The 19443-nt window shown below is 35.8% G+C and overlaps 1 protein-coding gene across 3 annotated transcripts in view; it reads left to right on the top strand.

The window, feature by feature from the left end:
• The window catches only part of DCUN1D4 (defective in cullin neddylation 1 domain containing 4), a 42358-nt gene extending 22915 nt beyond the window's left edge, over positions 1 to 19443 (top strand). For all 3 annotated transcript variants that reach the window (XM_053940998.1, XM_053940997.1, XM_053940999.1), the window contains 7 exons: positions 4384 to 4475; positions 6776 to 6846; positions 8359 to 8450; positions 9301 to 9409; positions 14308 to 14412; positions 14866 to 14968; positions 15079 to 19443. In XM_053940998.1, coding sequence (XP_053796973.1) covers positions 4384 to 4475; positions 6776 to 6846; positions 8359 to 8450; positions 9301 to 9409; positions 14308 to 14412; positions 14866 to 14968; positions 15079 to 15134 — 628 coding nt within the window. In that variant the 3' untranslated portion in view covers positions 15135 to 19443. The remainder of the gene's footprint in view (positions 1 to 4383; positions 4476 to 6775; positions 6847 to 8358; positions 8451 to 9300; positions 9410 to 14307; positions 14413 to 14865; positions 14969 to 15078) is intronic.

The following is a 19443-nucleotide window of genomic DNA, read 5'->3' as shown; positions in this document are numbered from 1 at the left end:
GAAGAGAAGAAAATAATCTGGAAAAGATGTGGAGGACCATGTATTTAAAGTTCCCACAAAGCGTGAAATGCCTAGACACTGTTATAATTTTTTTTTTTGGTCGATGCTTGCCTATAACACTTCCAGTTATAAACTACATTGTCTTACCTTGTTTGCTGGTATATTACAGTTCCCTAGCTTGCACGAATATTTCAAATGTGAGTTTAGATATGGATGTTGAGTCAGCTATTAGGTCATGCTGGAGGTGCAAGCATCTCTGAGAAAATTATTACATTTTGATGTGGTTAAGTAACTGAAGTCACTTTTACAAAATTTAGTCCAGTTATCTCCTGTTGCTTTTGCCCTGTTCTGTCCCACATTCTTTCCTCTCTCTAGCTGGCAAAATGGCTGTTAGAAAGAGACAATAAAAAGGAAAAACCTAAATGATCCTTAGGGGATATTTGTTACAAATAACTTGCATATTGCTGTCACTGTCCTGACACAGTGTCATGCTAAACTAAAAAAAACTGCTATTTTTTAAGTGAAGATTTTTCATCTGAGAGGAAAATACATAATTACACCTGTAGGTAATACTTTTCTTTTTCTTGCTATTCCTAATGGATATCATGTAATGAGTCAGAAATGGAAGGGTAATTCTAAAAACAAAGGTTCTGAGTTTGGTATTGTCTGGTAGTGACAGGTATAGCAGACACTCTGGGATAAAACTGTGCATGCACCTTTCTAATTGATGATGGAGAAAATGCCCTTTAGCAATCCTGTTTCGGTGCCAGCATTCTTTGACAGTGTGCAAATTCTAGTACCAAAAGTGGCAGGTTTATTCATTTGCTCTTCCTTTATGGAAGGCAACTTTTTGAGTTTTTTGCTTTTCCCCCTGTGCCTTGCCCTCTCTCACCCTCCACACCCCACTACTTTTTTTTTTTTTTTTTTTTTTTTTTGTGAGCAGTGTGATGTTTCACATTTGATGTGTGATTGACACTTTCCTGGCAGTTTCTGTGACTGGCAGTTTCCTTTTACAGGCCATCAATATAGAAGCAAATGACTAAGCAGAACTTGGTTTGCATAATGGTTGTGCATTTGTTTGAATGTACTGGTGCTGGTCATCTTGATGAAGCTGTGAGCCGTTGAGGACTTGCTGTTTGTGGGATCTGTTCATTAGATATTTGGTACTCCCAAAGTATTCAGATATCTACCCTGTGCACTCTGGCAGTGTATTTTTCTCCATTGCAAGAGATACTGTCATTAGAACAAAGACAAGGCACATCATCTTGCAGTATATACTGAGAAATTCCACAGAGATGAGGAATACTCCAAGATATAAAATGCATGCCAGATGTGTCTGGAAATTTGTGTTTTTCTCCTCTGTAAATACAGTTCTTGAGATAAATCCATATTAATCATAATTCAGGTGATGTAGTCCTTGAAAACACCTTTATTCTGTGCCACTAGATTGAAGCAAGTTGTCCTAGGCTGAGTAATCTCAGGTACTTGTCTACTTGTTTGCATCTCCCCACTCATCTTGCTTCACTAGGCACTTCAGAGATTAGAGTCTCTCACTACTAGAAATATCTGGCTTGGCTAGGCTGGGGTGAGAAACTTACTTAATGTTTGGAGTAAGCAGGGAAAGAAAAGAAAACCCTTTATGTCTTTATACATGAGATCACTAATTCTGGCCGTGCATAATCTCTTTTCATTATAAACATGACACAGTGTCATCTGCACTGTTAATGCATGTCTGACTAATTAGCTTATAGCAGAGAGTGGGATATTTCAAGATTATATCCCTTTTGACTTTATTTTCTGAACTTGTGAACTGGCACAAACTGGAGTATCTGTAATCAGTTCTGATTTCTCAAAAATTGAACTCCAGTGGTCAGGTATTGAGCTTTTTGAATAATCATAAGTTTGAGGCAAGAACATTTTCATTGGAGTTACTTGGCTGTTTGTTGAGCACATGGACTTAATTTATTATTATTGCTATTTCCTGCATTTCCTAAACTGTGACCTTAGCCTTAAGCACAAGTGACTTTCAATCTCATACCAGTTGTCTGAAATTCTTCTATGTGTGGATGCTGAGAACATATAAAAGGGGCTGTTTTTTTCTGTTCTTGCTCACCACTCCTGTTATACAAACTGCTGGCAGTGATGTCTTGTTTCAGGCTGCAGTATTTAGCTCTGCCATTTGTAGATGCAGGAAACCTTTTTTTCTGAAATACCTGAATGACTTACAGCTCTGTCACTAAGTCTGTTTCTTGAGACTTCCTTCTTAAATGCACTGTTTGCATACTGACAGCTTAACATGTTGATGATTTACATGAACAAGCAGGGCAAGACAATTGGTTATCCTCCCTTTGTAAGAAAAAGCATTGAGTCTTGTGATAAATACCTTTCTTTGTGAACCTCATTAGCTTTGCCATGTCCTCAATCCCAGCAGTACTCTTACAGACTTCTTGAATAAAGAGAATAGGATAAAGATGTTGACTAGCTCCTGCTACAGCTTCCAACTTGGTATTCTACTTGGTGTTTGTCACGTTTGTTTGTGACAAAAAAGGGGATACTGAATAATTAAGGCTTTTGCCAAAGTGGCAGAATGCCTCCTTTCTTTGTCTTGATTGCTCTGAATTCAGAATAGCCTAAAAATTATTGGATAGGTCTTTCATAATCACAGTTCATTCTGCAAGTGTGAAAATGTTATCAGACCTATTTTAAAAAAAATTATTCCAACTCAGACTTATACCTTCTGGATTAACTCTTACTGAGCAATGCTCAGCCTTTTCCTTTGCAGCTTTAGTAAAGCTTATGCAAAATAGGTAATTCAAATAGGAAAAGAGTGTTTTCAAAATGAAAAAACCCCAAACCTAAAATTGTGAGTATATGAATATGTGTTTGGAACACATATGGCTGACATTTCTATGCAGTGTTTCAGTTTGTTGTAGATCAGCGTGTTTCAGTACAGCGTCAATTTTTCATAAGAAATTTCTTAAGAGCCTCATTTGTATTTGTCTTCCAATTAGCAATTTATCATTTTGTTCTGACTAGTATTACTTTTCTAAAGGTTAGCTGATTTAAAGGAACTATGACAGTAAACATGATATATTTCTTTGAATTCCTGTCAGAACGATCTGTGTGCTGTTTAACTTCTAGCTACACTTCCTCAGTGATAGCTGAGCTAGGTGGAGGATAGTGGGATCAGTGTCTTCTAAGCTCATAAATCTAGGTGTCTTTTACATGTCTTTCTAGAAGGACAAAACAGTGATGAAATCAACTCCAAATTAATTTCATTATTCAAATGGTTTCAAAATTCTCCTTGAACCAGTTAGCCGCTTCATTGTCTTCCCCCATCAGGCTTTGACATTGTGAGAGGAAACTGCATGTTTGGAACACTTACAGAGCTGTTCTTGGCTACCTCCTCTAGACTAAACCATTTATTTGTTGCTCTTTTCAGCCTTTATTGAGCCTAAGCTCTGAAGAGTGGTGGAATGGATCAGAGAATGCATATGCAGCAGTGGATAACTACTTGGACTGCTGAGTCTCTTTCCTCTAGCAGGCACAAATGATACTGTGCCTGTTTCAGAAGGTCTAACTGGGGGAGTAACCCTTCACATTCTGTCATGTTTTCTGTGCTTTAGGTGTTTCAGATACTAAATTTGAAATTCCTAAATTTGAATTTCCTTAGTGTAGTTAAAATTCCTTACACTTCTTGTTAGAGGAGAAGAGCATTACCCTACTGGTAGTCTCTGGGGGAAGGGGCCAGCTTTTCAGATGGTTCTGAACTCCATGATGAATGATGTTCCTTGAGTTATTGTCCATGAGGACTTCTCACCTTTTTTTTTTCTGTGGTTCTTTCATGTTACCAACTTAATGGCTTTAGAATAATATAAGTGTAGGTCTTGTCTCTTTTGACCTTTATGCCTTTTGTAGAATCTTTTCAAGGCAGCAAAAATAGTGTTTGCAGTTTTCTTTAGTTAATAATTCAAAGTGCACCTAGAGGTAGGACCTGTGTTGACTGTGACATGGAATTACTCTGGCTGTAGACCCACAGCTGGATTGCAGCCCATCAGTTGACTGTGGTAACTAGTGGTGTAAGGCAAGGCCTTTCTGTGAACTTTTACAGAACAGTTTGGGGTTGAATTTGGACTGACCTATATTCATTTTAGGGGAAGGTCACTTACATGGGTAATGATTATGACTCAGTGGAAGTATGACAGAGCGAGCAAGGTATTTAGCGTCATTGATTCCTAAGCAGTGTTCCAAATGACTGGATATGAGGACAGAATGTTGAGTAAACTGAAAGGAATAATGTTTCTGCTAAGAGTGCCTGTTGACTAAAAGATTGCTTTTAAAAATGTTGATGAATTAATGACTTGTTTCTTTCTTTTTTCTAAGTATGTATAGAAAATACGATTCAACTAGAATAAAAGCAGAGGAAGAAGTCTTTTCAAGTAAGAGATGCTTAGAATGGTTCTATGAATATGCAGGTAAGTGTGAAATGCAAATTTCCTACCAATAACAATTAAATTTATATTGGAATATGAAAATTGCATTAACTGAGCTTTCAGAAGATGGAATATAAAAGATTTTTTTTAAAAGTCTTAGAGAAACTTACCTTTATCCTGTGTGATGTGAGGTTGAAGAGTTCAAGGTTCAGTTTTGTCTTTGTGTATATCCTATAAAAAGAATACAGAAGGTGTGTAATTTGAAATGTTTTGGAACATGTGTAAGTTACTATTCAAATCTAAAGTTATAGCTGTATTTCTGTTGAGAATGTTGTTACCTCTCTGTCATCTGCCATGTTAGTGCTGTGCAGTACAGAATTAGCCTCAGAAGTGGTGTGTCTTTAATTAAAAAAACCCAAAGGGTGAGGGAGGTAGTAACACTAGTTTTGTTCCTGCTGAATCTGGTGCTGAGGGTTTCAAGCAAAGAAGTGAAAGAATTCAAATATCCCATACTAGTTTTATCAGATAGTTTTCCATCACAAGGTATAGGGAAGGTAGCCTGTATTATTTATTCTTGCCCTTGTGTATGAGAACTTTCTTCAGACATTACTTCTCAGAATGTTAATTATGGTCTGTGGTCACAGAAGGTGATCCTTTATTAGTGAAGTTGATTGTTATATTTGTTTTCCTGCAAATGTGTTCTGAAAAGAAGGATTTGACATATGGAGGAAAATGATCTCATGACTGTAAAGACCAAAAAGAAATGAAATAGGTGTTTTGTGTGATCTTGCAGTTTTCTGGTGATGTCTTGAATAACATGTCTAACTTGTTCTGTTTTGTCCACTTTTTAAACATAATGAAGAGTGACTTAATTTGATGTCATAAAACATTTTTTTCTCCTAATAAAATTATATAAATGAAATTAAATACTTTGAGATCTCACTTGTCTGTGGCAGTCTGTGAGAGGAGATTGAGAGGAGACAAATTCAAGCCAAATCTAACCTGTTAGATTGTCTGCCTTTCTGACCAGCTTGATTTATTTTTTTACTCTAGCAACAGGCATGACTCATTTTTGTCAAGACTTTCATGGAAAGAAAGGATGAAAGGAAGGCTGTTTGTGAAAGAACTTTGGGGTTTCCACTGGATGCACACACCAAGATAAAACACAGAAAAGTGGAGAGTACGATTCTGTTTACAGTATTGAGTAACATTCTAAAAATTGAATTTTCAAGGAATAATCTCTTGTGTTCTTGCTTCATAAGTCTTCTTTATGTATGCAGACAGTTGACACTACATTTTGGGTTTTTTCCCTCCCTTGGTGTGTTTTTGCATTACCGAATGAGTCTTTTTAAAGGCTGTTGTGTACACTCTGAGAACTGAGAGGCTGTTATGAGAAGATGGGAAAAGACATAATTAAACTTTGTTATTTCTAGAATAGATCACATAATAATAAAATACACATTGATCTTCCCTTTATAAATCCTGTTTTTCTTGCACGTGTGGTCTTTATATTGGAGGAAAGTAGGCATTTCAGCATGTATTTTTTTCAAATTAGCCCTTTTAGACATAAGTCAAATAATTCTAACAAATTAGTTCACATACCTGAAGTGTAGAATTGCACAGTACAATTCTTAATGTCTGTATAATTTTTTCAGGAGTATTATAGAAGTTACAAATATCTTGATTTAAGACTATGTTTTATTAGTGGTGCATTTTAATAGCATTTGTGTTTTGAATCTTTTTTTTTCCTTTTAAGTAGGCAAAGAAAGAATTAATTCATTATTTCCTTCCCATTGCATTTCCTGTTAGATGATGTGTGACCATGGTGTAGCAATTTGAATAAGCAGGATAGCATAATATAAAGATAGTATATGAGACAATGAGGAATGAGATTCTGGGAATGATACTGCCTTGTATCCTCTATAGCTGTACATAATGTTTTTGGGATTTGATCTTGGGATAAAGTAGAGATTCCAGCCAGGGAATGAGTTTCACTAGCCATAGTCCACTCATTTAAGTATGGTATTATTATGTGGGTGTTCTGTTAGTCTTAAGTGCATTATGAAAAAATCTTACTAATTTACACTTCCAAGATTATCTCAGTAAATGAGTAGAAAGATTGGCAGGGATGAAAAGTTGTTTTACAGTTTCTCTGTTTTCAAAGGTGAGATAAATATTTAAGTGTATCCAAATCTGATAGTAAGTGTGGAAATATTTATTTCATGTCAAAACAAACAAACTGTATGGAAGTTAGGTTGCACTATATGATTGCACTTCTTTTGTGCTGTAAAGGACAGGCTATTTTAATTCTTAGAGATGAATAAAATACATTTTGTTTGCAGGCACAGATGACATTGTAGGGCCAGAAGGTATGGAGAAATTTTGTGAAGACATTGGAGTTGAACCAGAAAATGTAAGTTCAGTATCCATTTTAAAAATGCATCATCTGCTCTGGTGTACATGAGCTGGTCTTATAGTTCTTGCTTTTCCACCAAGAATTAAAAAATTCTTGAGAGTTTAAAAAAATACAAGAAATATGAACCAGAGAGGTTTTGAAATGCATTTAGGAACAACTTGTCATTATTTTAAACCCCAGACTGTCAACCTGTAAAACCTCAATTTATGTTCACTGCTGCCCCTTCTCTTTCACTTCAATACTACCAACCTTCAGTCTCTCCAGAAAAAGAGAGATCTTAAAAAAAAAAAAAAAAAAAAAAAAAAAAAGCTGATGATTGTCTTTTCTGAAACAATGAGACAACATTCAAGATTTAATATATCAACTAACAAACTGGTAGTGTTTCCTTTGGCTTTTCTAGGACAGAAAGAGATTTCAAATATTACGGGCAGTAGTGGCACTACCATTATACCATTTCAAAAAACAAATAAGGAATATAAATACATTTACAGATACATATTCTGTGAGGTGTGTGTAATTATATATATATATATATATAAATAAATAAAATCTAAAAAACAATTGTGCATTTTACAGGCTTTTTCCTAGTGCCTAATTTTTGATCTTTAAATGCATTTGTAAGTCCTGTCTTTTGCAGAATTCATGGAGCATCATATAAGTAAATGAGAATTGTGCTTTGAAAGATGTACTGGAAAATGAGATGTAATTGGCTAATTTCAGAGTTTAGGATAATAATAAATGTTGTGATTTATGCAGACATTTGGAGGTATAAGCAGGTATTCTGATTTCACATTATAAGCTGTATAGAGCTGCACTAACTGTAGCTAGTTAATGGCTGAGTTGCAAATTTAAATGACTTGATTATTTTTTTCTCCAGGTTGGCAGGGTCAGTTATCCTGCAAGTTTTTCTTTCACATATTTGTAAAAAGTGGTTTCTTAAGTTGATAAATAAGATTATAATAATCTTATTGTATTGCTTTATCAGAATTGTTTTTTGCTTTGGTCTTCTGTGTGAGATGTGAAAAAGACTGTTTCCTTTTGGGCAAAACTGAAGTATTATGTATCAGCCTGTGCTTTGATGTGTATTAAGGTTAATTCACCTAGATTTGCTTATCATCTGCCTGAATTGTGGGACCATTATTAGCTTTCAAATAACTGATTTCATAGGTTGCAGCTGATGTTCATTGAGATGAGGGTTTAACAAATGTCAGGTATAGCTTGTCAAACCGATACTGAAATTTTGTAGTTACTTTGGGAAACCTTTTCTGCAGCTTTCACACCAACTCATCTTCTCCCCATTGTATTGCTCATGAGATGACTGATAACTTGCATAGATGTTCACTCTATATATTTGCACTGTTACCTTCACTTCATTTGGATTCAGCAAAGTTCTGAACTTTCCACTTGTACAAGTAAAAGCATTTGTATCCTGCTAAACAGTGGTTATTTATGAAACACATTGATCTTTTTGTTAAATTCTCAGTCTCCATTTTTTTCTCTGTAAAACAGGTAGTTATGCTTGTGCTAGCATGGAAGTTGGATGCACAAAACATGGGCTACTTTACATTACAAGAATGGTTAAAAGGAATGACATCACTACAGTAAGTGCCTTGAAAATTCTCTTAAGTTTGTTATAGTAAACACAACTTTTCAGAAAAAACACACTTTAGTGTTTTAACTCATAACACCTAAAGCAAAGAGCTCTGCCATGGAGTAGAAGTCACAACTTTTTGGCCTGATTTATGATAATATGGTCACTTAGAGACAACTTGATGTTGCACATTTAAATACAGTTGGATTAAAAGATCTGCAGTCTCAATAAAAGTGAAATGTCATGAGGTTTGATGCTCTTTCTGTCCCCTCTCTTTGTTGCTGGATTGCACCTATCTTTTAGATATTGGTATGTTGTTAGAGTGATTTAAAACACTAAATAATACAAACGCTTTCTGTAACTCTGCATTGCTCTTTCTAAGAGTTGTTTTCTCCAGTTAAGAGCTTTAATTTTATGGCAAAAATAACATAAAGTTGAATAGTCATGTTTCATAGAGAGTTGGAGAAAGAGTGAACTGTTTTGACTTACCTTCCAGAAGAGAATTACTAAAACTGTATAGGAAGTTCTATAGTTTCAGCAAGACTTTAGAAGTATTTTTCAGTGCTTTGATTTGATGTTTGTTTGCAATGCATGGACAAGCTCTTAGTTTTATCTGTTAGAGAGTGCATTTTTTAGAAAGTCAGTCTCAGTGTAAGACTTAGCTACTTCATCCAAATTAGTTTCACACTACAGGTTTATTAATAAGGCATTTTATGCAGACATACTCAAAAACGTGCCTCTGTACAGAGTGGTGTATTTTGAACAGGTTAATGGGGATACATGTTAGAGATTCTTTCCTAGAACATCAGACATCTCAATAAGAATGCAGACTCTAAACTCCTTTGATGCTTGTTTTGTAGGTGTGATACTACAGAAAAATTGAGAAATTCTCTGGATTACTTGAGATCTTTATTAAATGAGCCTACCAATTTTAAACTTATTTATAGATATGCCTTTGACTTTGCACGGGTAAGTACTGTGCATTTGAAATTACAGACTTTACTGTCATAAATAATAATTGAAAGACCATATACTTCTAAGTTTGTTTCTCTGAAGGTACCACTCAAGATTGCTTCTAACAAATGGAACAATTTGTGTTCTAAAACAGTATATGCAAGATGTCAAAACTGGAAAAGTATGAAGTATTTGTAATGCTTAGTGGTTTAGTGACATGTTTGGTTACGTCTCTGCTTCAAGGTATTTTATGACTTCAGGGAAATAATTTAGGCCCTATTCTATTGTATAGTGGAGCTTTATCACTGAATTCCTCTGACTTTATAATAGCTGTGGTTTTTTTTACATTGAATTTTGTGAGCATAAACGTATTTAAAACAGGAAGACACTTCACACATTTCAATAGTTGGTAAAAATGGGTAACATGATAAATGCTAGATATGATATAAATACTGATTCAGAAGATTGTTGGAATGGCTTTAATGATGTTTCCAGTATTTATTAAATAATACCCTGATATTAGTCTTCCTGCTATAAAACATGCTTTGATGAAATTTTACCTGTTATGGAACCAATATACATAAGACTCTTCATACTTGAAGAAGTAATAAGAGAACTTTATTTTCTGAAATAACATTTTGAAATAGAATTTTGACATCTGTCTGCTAATGTCATGGAGTGTACAGAAGGTTTCACATAAAAAAGTAAAACTGAACCTCAGATTGCAGTGCATGAAAACTAAAAATACTAAGAAAATTTCCATAAAAAAAAAAAAAGTAGCATGAGAAAAATAAGAAGGAAGTGAACTGATAGCAGTTCTGATAGTCTCTCATTCTGATAGCCTCTTAGTTCTGATAGCAACTCAGACTTCTGGTACCTCAGTGCTTTCTGCATCTCAGCATTTGGATTTATGGTAGTTCACTTTTAAGCAAGGAAACGTGCAGTTGATAGAAAAAATGCATGGGATTAGTTAGTATGAGAGGAAAAGTTATATCAACCTCTTAATTCCTCCTTTGCTGCATGAAGCTTTATTCTGCTAGTTTTGCTCAATGTAAAATGCAAAGGTATTGCCTAAGAAGTTGTAGATACTGATGAAATATTTGGGATAGAAAGCAAACCTGTGCCAGCTGATGGCCTGTCAAAGTGTGTGCAGATACTTTAAAAGGTGGATAGTGTGTGTGTTCTTTTCAAGAGGTACCAAACTGGTGTGGCAAACAGTGGCCTGAAAAAAAAAAAAATTAAACACTGAGACACAGGTGCTGTGACTTCATTTGTGACAAAAAGCCCCTGCAGATTATAGAACTTGAAGTCAAGGACATATAAACTGGGGAATATTTGGCTAATATGATTATTGAACTTTCCATACTACAGACTTGGGGAAAGTCTATAGGAAATGGCATCCAGTAAGAATAGAAAAGAACAAAGGCAGATATATTTATAGATGTCACATTAAACTGGGCATAAGTTTTTTCAGGATCACTGAAGTGATTGCTAGAAAAAAGTTGATGGTTTCACAGTCAGGAGATTGTATAATTTTTGTCCTAAGGATAATTATTTCAGGGGAGTGCTCTATGGCAAAAAGCCACTTGCCTAAACTTCCTAAGTTTTAAGAGAAAATGTTTTTTAAAGAGTCTGTTGATTTGGCATTTGAAGTTAGTTTGTGAATAAAAATGTGTCACCAAGGTTTCATGTGGCACGCATCATTTAAGTCAGCATAGATTTGAGGAAATAATTTATAACACCATATGTTGATATTAAGCACAAATGACATTCTTCAATCTATGTTTTCCCTTGTTATTGCCAAGTTTGAGAACATACAGATGCATCTATTACATGGCTTAAATCAATCTTTAATGTGAAATATTAGGAGGAAAAAAATCTCAGGAAGACTGTCTGTCATTAGTGTAAAACAAATACTCAGATAAAACAGAGTTTGTTAATAAATTCCTTCAATTGTATCCAAGGAATGTAAGTGTCTAGAATGTATGCTAAGAATGCAGTTGCATCATCTGTCATGGCAGATGTGCCATTAGGCAGTTGGAGGTGGGTAGAAAGGGCTTATCTGAAAAATTTGTTCTGATCAGTAGTCTGAGAGAGAGAATGTAGAAACGTAACAATATAAGGCATGAAAAACCAGTGTGGCCAAAGTAAAGGCAATAGAGCCTGATTTCATTAATACTTGAGTGTGTGGGAAGAATTCAGAGTATGAACAGTAGGTAAAATAAAATGTATTCTGACAGCAGCATTATTTCTGTTTGAAAGGTATTTGTGACAGAAGTGTAGATGGGCTTTGGAAGGAGAACTAGTTTTTAGAACTTTTTGAGGTTGGAAATAAGTGAAAGCTTTATATCATACTACTACAAAAATGCCTTTGCAAGTTTCTTTTTCATCTGTATTACTAATTTAAAAGCTTCATTCATCATGGAATTTACTTTTTTTCTCTAAATCCCTCTTGAATTGAGTGCCCAGAATGCAAAACAGTTTCTCATATTTTCAGAATTGCTGGTCTCCCCACTTTACTTTCAAAACAAACCTGCATTAAATTCTATCTATACAATTGTAGAACTGAGGAGTATTTAGTATTGAATGAAGATAACCTTGTGACTAGGGCAGTTCTCAGTTGTTGGCTGAGAACTGGGATCCTGCTCTGTCACATCCTTCCTATGTGATAGAAGACAGTTCAGTTATGATTTGAGCTTGTTATTTTTAATAAAGATGCATATTCTGTAATACATAAAAGTGCATTTTTGCAGGTGAAACATAGGGCATAGCTGTCTTGCAATGATCTATTAGACAGTCCTTGCATCCAGAATATGCCTGTGTGGGTTATGTCCTGGTAGACAGCAAGCTGTCCATGTGTCAGCAGTTTGCTCTTGTGGCCAGGAAAGCCAGTGGTATCCTGGGGTGCATTAGGAAAGACAGTGCCAGCAGGCTGAGGGAGGTGATCCTGCCCCTTGACTCAGCCCTGTGAGGCCACATCAGGAGTGCTGTGCCCAGTTCTGGGCTCCTCAGGGCAGGAGAGACATGGAGCTCCTGGAGCAGGTCCAGTGGAGGGCAGTGAGGTTGGTTAAAGGATGGGAGTTTATAAGTGTCTATCAGTGTCTGCAGGGAGGGTGTCAGAGAATTGTGGGAGGATGGATTGTGAGAGATTGTGAGTGCTGAAGGCAGTCTCGCCTCTGAGGAGTTGCAGCTGTACTAATTACCAAAGAGTAGGAACAGCCTTGCCTTCAGTAGGTCACAGCTGTGTCCAATAAGGATGGGTGTTATGAAAGAGCGGGTTTGCTGCTCGAGAGGGGGTTGGGGTTAGTCGGCTGTCCTGCAAGGAGTAAGGATCAGGTGGTCGTGCAAGGGACAGTAAGGGTTAGCATGTGCTGCTAGGGACAGAGAGGGTCAGGTGTTCATGATAGGGACAGTAAGGGTTAGTATGTGCTGCTAGGGACAGAGAGGGGCAGGTGGTTGTGCTAGGGACAGGAAGAAGTCAGCCAGCCCTGCAGAAGAAAGAGAAAAGGAGTCAGTGCTGTGAGGAGCTGCCTGTGAGAACTCACAGAAAGAAGGTATGAAAGTTTTACAGTAGGATGATAAACAGTCAGTTTATGGTGGCAGTCAGTTCCCATCCACTCTTGACTGGTGCCCAGCACCAATGCTGACAGAGAATGGATCCAGGCTTTTCTCAGTGGTACCAAGCAATAGGATAAGAGGCTGTGAGCAGAAAGTGATGCTCAGGAAGATCCACCTGAATATGGGGGAGAGCTTCTTTGCTGTGCAGGTGACCACACACTGGAACAGACTGCCCGAGAGGTTGTGGAGTCTCCCTCTAAGGAGATGGTCAAGAACCGTTTGTGTGCAATCCTGTGCCATGTGCTCTAGGGTGACCCTGCTTGAGCAGGGGCGTTGGACCTGATGACCCACTGTGGTCCCTTGCCCCTTCCATGATTCTGTGATACCATGTATTTTCTTAATTGAGACTTTGCAGTCTGGTGTCATGAATACATACACAGAACAAGGTCTACATTAGCTAATATGGAAGTTTATTTTTTGTGATTTCATTGACTTGTGAATTTGTAGCTCAGTGTTAAAACCAAGGCATAAAAGTGTTGGAGTTTACATCTCCTTGGTCAGCAAAATTGGTTTAATTTCTTGATAACAAATGTAGATGAATAAATTACTTAACAAAATGGAATCATACACATGCGTGTTACTTTGAGATGTGCAGAAGTTATGGCACTAAATATTTGCCACTGATTAATAAAGCTGCTGAGTACAGATGCTGCTGCTCTTACTTAGCAGAAACAACAAAAAAAAAATCAGTCCTTAAGCTTAAAAATGCTGTTGTTACATTGAACTAAAACTGGACAGTCCAGAGGGGAGTCTCAATGTGCTAGTGTACTATGTTCTGTCTGCACATTTGATAATTTAATCTGAATTTCATGTAGTCAGTTAGAATACCAGAACAAAGATCCTGCCTTGGCTCACTCTCATGTAGGGAAGGAGGTGTCAGTTAGCAATGAGTGTCTATTGATAGCCCACGTAGTTGTAATGATAGGGCAGGAGGTGGGTACAGCACTGCTATTCAGAGAGGTGTGGCTGTGCAGAGGATACATGCCAATGTGGCTGGGGATGTGATGGCCATTGCTTCCTAGGGAGGTCTGAAGTCAGAAATGACCTTATGCCTCATCTGCCATAACAGTGATGTTTTTATTGGGAACATCTGTAGAAGGCAACACCTCCATATAACAAGCCATTACCTGTAAGGAAGGAACTTTTAGTGGCAAGTTGTGTTTTATTAAAAAAACACTGTTAGATACTGCTATGTATTATTTACTTGTTAATTTATTTTGTCCATGGGTCAGCTGTGAGGGAAGTGAAAAATCTGGAATTCATGCTCTGTTTTCCTTTTTGGCTTTTTCATTCAGGAAAAGGACCAGCGCAGCCTAGATATCAATACTGCCAAGTGTATGTTGGGCCTTCTTTTAGGAAAAGCATGGTCCCTTTTTCCAGTGTTTCATCAGTTTCTAGAGGTATGGAATTGGAAACAGAATTATGGGGGGTTTTAATCTGTCTTCTTTGATACTTTTAACTCGAGGTAGAATGAACAGCTAAGAATGCTGTGTTCTGATTTAGGAAATAGTAACCACCAAAGCAGCACATGCAACTGGTTATCTTTCCTTTCTTTCTTTTTCCAAAATTCCTATGCTGTTAAGATTTGCGTAATGCAGAACAAACTATAGAATGTTATTTATTTGCTTTTGCACTTTATTTTATTGCTGTATGTTTGCCCTCTAAAAGATGTCTCAATCAGAAGCATGATTCAACACTAGTTTCAATACTTACTGATTTAATCCTTTTTAGATTTAGATGGCATACAGATTAAAATAATAAGGCACCAAAAAGTTTAAATTTTCTGTAAGAATATCTGAGTTTGAGACAGCTGAAAATACATTTCAGTAATTTCTGTTTCTTGCCTCAAGCAGCAATCAAAATACAAAGTTATCAATAAGGACCAATGGTGTAACGTTCTTGAATTCAGCAGAACAATTAACCTTGACCTCAGTAACTATGATGAAGATGGAGCCTGTAAGTACTACCATATGTTGATGTTCTAAAATAATTTATTTCTCTGAGCTTAATCAATCAGTGTTCTTTTACAAAATTTTGTAAAATACAGTTATTTGATCTCTCCACAGGGCCAGTGTTGTTGGATGAGTTTGTGGAATGGTATAAAGGAAAACAGATGACATAGGAGTTTAACTATGCACAGCCACTCAAGAGTCACTGTTACCACAGTTATGTCAACCATTAGCCATAAACTGCTATTTGTATCAAAGTGCATGCTGCTTTTCTTGCACTGCATCCCTTTGGCAAGGAACTTTTGATGTTTGCTATTTAACAAGCTAGCTATGCTTGCTGTTTAGCATTGTTCTCTTTGAAGGCTGCTTTGCATTTTGTATTTACACTACAAATTGGTGAACTTGCCAGAGTCTTCACTGTGATTATGTGTATATTGCTGTCTAAATTTTGTATATGTGTATAAAAAAAGGCTTCACCTAGGAATTATTTCTGCAGAAATGTATTGTAAAAATAATTTTGTGGCATATTTCTAATCATCACTTACATGTCTGTTGAAACTTTAGTTATTTTGTTTTTCTTTTGGTCTCAAATGTAGCATTTCAGACTCTCTGGACATAGTTATGTGAAGAACTATTTACAGTTTCAATGTTACTATTTGAGATGCCAATTTCTGAGAAGAGAAGACATGCTGTGATATCTTTCATCAGAATTTGCCAAACCTGACCTAATGCTTTATAGGAATGAAACATTGGTGTCTTAAAAAATATATATACATATAAATATTTAAACACTGTAATAGTTGTACATGCCACAGATGATTTCCATTTGAAAAAAAAGTACTGACTTTTTAATGTTAAAACTGCAGTAGTCGTTACAGGTACAAATGAACAAATTAAAATACCTTCTAAAAATGGGTTTTAGACTTTTGTAAATTGCCTTTGGCATACTCCTTTTAATTTTTTTGTGTACCAAGAGTGTTTGGTCTATGTTGTGATCTAGTGACCCAATGACATTGAAAGTTCTAGCTGAAATTAGGGGTTTGGGGAATGAAATATGCTCACCCCTAGCACAGACATAATAAAGGTTTTGGGGATTTTTTTTTTTTTTGTTTGTAACACTAGTCTTTCCAAGGGCCTCCAGCTTCATGTTTCTAAGTACTTAAAAATATGATATCAGAAAAAATACGATGTTGCATAGTCAAAATATTGCTTTTTCTTTCCTGTTGGGGATTAAAGTTTCCTGGCAGAATGTCCATTGCAGGCAACAGGCATGTAAGACACCAGCATTAAGTGAAAGTACTTTTTAGTAGGGACCACTGCCTGTTTCACTCATCTCTTTATCTGTATGGGATGGTTCTAGTGATTATTTTGGGAAAAAATGAGTGAATGGAAAAATGTTTAAGTTCTGTAATTTTGTCATGTTGTCTTTGCCGTACCCTTCTTTATTAATGTTAGTGTTGATATTTATAAATAGTCCTTAAAGTATCAGGTGCTATTAAACTTTTATCCCTAAGGATTTATTAAAATGTTATCGATTCATGCAGCATTTAACAACAAAGGGGCAATGGATGTTTTGGAACAACAAATAATATAACTTTTCTGTAGAAATATTTTACAATGTATTGGCAGTTTCGTTATTTCCCTAGAATGCCATCCAGGGGAACCAGGAGGAAAGCATTTTAAGTTGAAAGTGAAATTTTCTTCTGTGTTGAAGGTTCTGTCCTTGCCATCAAGTGAGGAACAATTGCCATTGACTTGACTCATTTGAGGATTAAGTTTAGTTTAGCAAAAGCACATTTGTTTGCTGCTCTGGGCCAGGAGGTTGTGATTGTCGTGGTACAGGTGGTCAGTTGTGTTCAGATCTGTTTGTTGTTCTTGGTTTTTGTTTCTCAAGCTCAGCTGCCAAAGACAAAACTGTGTGTCTGTTTGTGTATATTTGTATATACGTAAATATACATGCATATACAAACCCTAGAATTTCATGATGCTAAGAAGAAAATGCTACCTTTCCTGTGAAATAGATACATTTGGATTTCCATAATACTAAATAGTGCTTTTTAAGTTAGTAAGTGGTAAAACATACATAGTCAGTGCTTTCTCATGTACTAATGCGCATAACCTTAATTCCATGTTTGATGCCAGTTTGCACAAGAAATTGAGTGGAGTGTGATATTTAATGTTTACAATAAGCCTCTTAAGAAAACACACTTTTTATTAAGACTTCTGATGTAAATGTGTATATTACAATAGTATTACTGTAATGAAATACCAGTGGGAGCTGCTGGTTTAGTTCTTCAAAGAATGAACTTAGAAGCAATATAACTTTTAACATTAGGCCAAATTGTGATTGCCAAGATTTTGCGTGAAATAGGTGTAATTGTTCTTAAAACATGAAGCTAGTTGTTAACTTGAGGAAACTGTTTAGCACAAATTGGTGTGAATCCTGCAACAAATACAAGTTTGTATAAAAGGCTTTGTATGTCACAGATAACTGAGCTTCCAGTAATGGCAGCAAGAACCAAAGACACTTTTAATCTTTTACTGTTACAGGTATAGCTTTCCTATAACAGGGTTGTCAGAAATTGGTTCAGCCAGGTGTTGGCAGTTTTGCAAATGTTTATCAGAATAAAATATTTACTTAAAAGCAAAGAAATGAGGAAAGAAACCTCAGAAAGTACCTGAGCTGTGTAAGCAAACAAAATTTTTTTTTTAATTTGGGTAAAAGTAATTGGGAGTGATGAAAAGGAAGAATGTATTTGGAAATGAATCGCATGCTGCAAATTTTTTCTTCCCTTTGAAACAGTATCAATCTGTAACCATCAGCAGGTTCATAAACATATATCTTCATAAAATAAACCACAGATTCAATTAAAGCTAGTAGAAACAGATTTACTGACATTTATAGTGAACAAATGGACTAAAATGGACCTGTGGGTTTGATGAGGTTCCCTGTGCTATCCATCCTGTTGGTTTTGCTATATTTGTTGATAAGCAGAAGATCCTAACATTGCCTGCTCCTGTATATTGGAGAAACTTTTAATAGTTGTGGAAACTTAACTAACATACTCAGTTAATCTTGTGTTTAGTACAAGTGTGGCATTTGCTTTTTTTGTTTATTATGCCATCAAATAGCTGATGTAGATTTTTTTTTTGTTTGATTGTGTGCTCCCATCCCAACCCTTATGAAGAGTAATGTAAAAAATAGTAATGTACAAAACATGCTGTTTCCTGGGACAAGACACTGAGAGGTTATTCCTGAAAAAGTTTTATGGGTCTTGTGGTAATGTTACTGGTGTGCTATTACTGAACTTCTAGCAGAAACTTGATGATCAATCTACAGTTCATTTTTGGCATTTGGGAGATGTAAATTGGAAAGACAGTTAGTGAAAGGAAAACAGTGTCCAGAGACTATAGCAGTTGATGTTCTTTGATAGATGACAAATACTTGGAGCTCTTTGCACTCAATCTTAAGGATTTTTTCAAACTAAATGATTCTGTTAATATTAGTAACCAAAACAGCCATGAATTAAATTTCCTTCTAAAGCAAAGTGGTACAAAGTATTTAAAGTATTATCATAATTCTCTATTACTGTTGTTTCTACACTTTTTATCTTTTCCAAGGAAAGCAAGCTAAAGAGCATAGAAATTACTGAAAATATTTATGTACTTGAATTTTCAGTTAAAACCTCTATAAGGTTGTCTTTAAGCTACAATAACTACTTGGGTTATCTTTGTGTAGCCATTTCTAATTCTTTAGAGGTTTCTCCCATTTTACCACAAACATGTGTCTTTTGTTTCATTAGAAGTATGCTTACACAATCAAAATCAGTTATAGCTTATTGTGACTTGGTTAATGTTCCCAAGTTACTATTTTGAAGGACAAGAAATGGACTTCGTTGTGCTAAGGTTTTCCCAGATTTCTGTTGACCCTTAGTCACAAGTCTAAGAAATTGTTTGATACTCTTGGAATCTATATAGGCAGCTTTAAAGGTTAGCTTTTGCCCTGGTTTGATTTATAGCTGCTAAGATACCTCTTTCTAGTCCTTACATTTTGTCTTTTCATATTGTTGTAAAACTATACAGAATCTATCCACAAACGGAATGGTTTGTTTTCTGTAATTGAGACCAAAATTCAGCTTATTTTTGTTTGTTTGCTTTTATTTTTTAAATCCTTGCTCACTCCCCCACTCTGTGTGTGTGCATGTGTACGTGTGTCAAAATAGCACCTACTGACACTGCTGTGGCAGGAACAGCAGTTAACCTGTAACTGTGAATGCTATACATCTTAGTTACTTGGATATTACATAAATAAGATGTGCTAAACTCCTCTGACTCACAATATGATGAAAATACTATTATGCCATCTAACATGAGTTAAATCCAGTCGATTTAGAAGGTCTTGATTTTTTAGGTCTTTTCTTGGTGTTGTTGTAAAATGGCATCCCACAAATAAACAGTATTTGTGTTGGTTTCAGAAACTGC

Source organism: Vidua chalybeata, chromosome 4 (assembly GCF_026979565.1).
Source record: "Vidua chalybeata isolate OUT-0048 chromosome 4, bVidCha1 merged haplotype, whole genome shotgun sequence".
Classification (NCBI taxonomy): Eukaryota; Metazoa; Chordata; class Aves; order Passeriformes; family Viduidae; genus Vidua; species Vidua chalybeata.
Note: the sequence above shows the minus strand (reverse complement) of the source record. Positions and strands in the feature narration are given on the sequence as shown.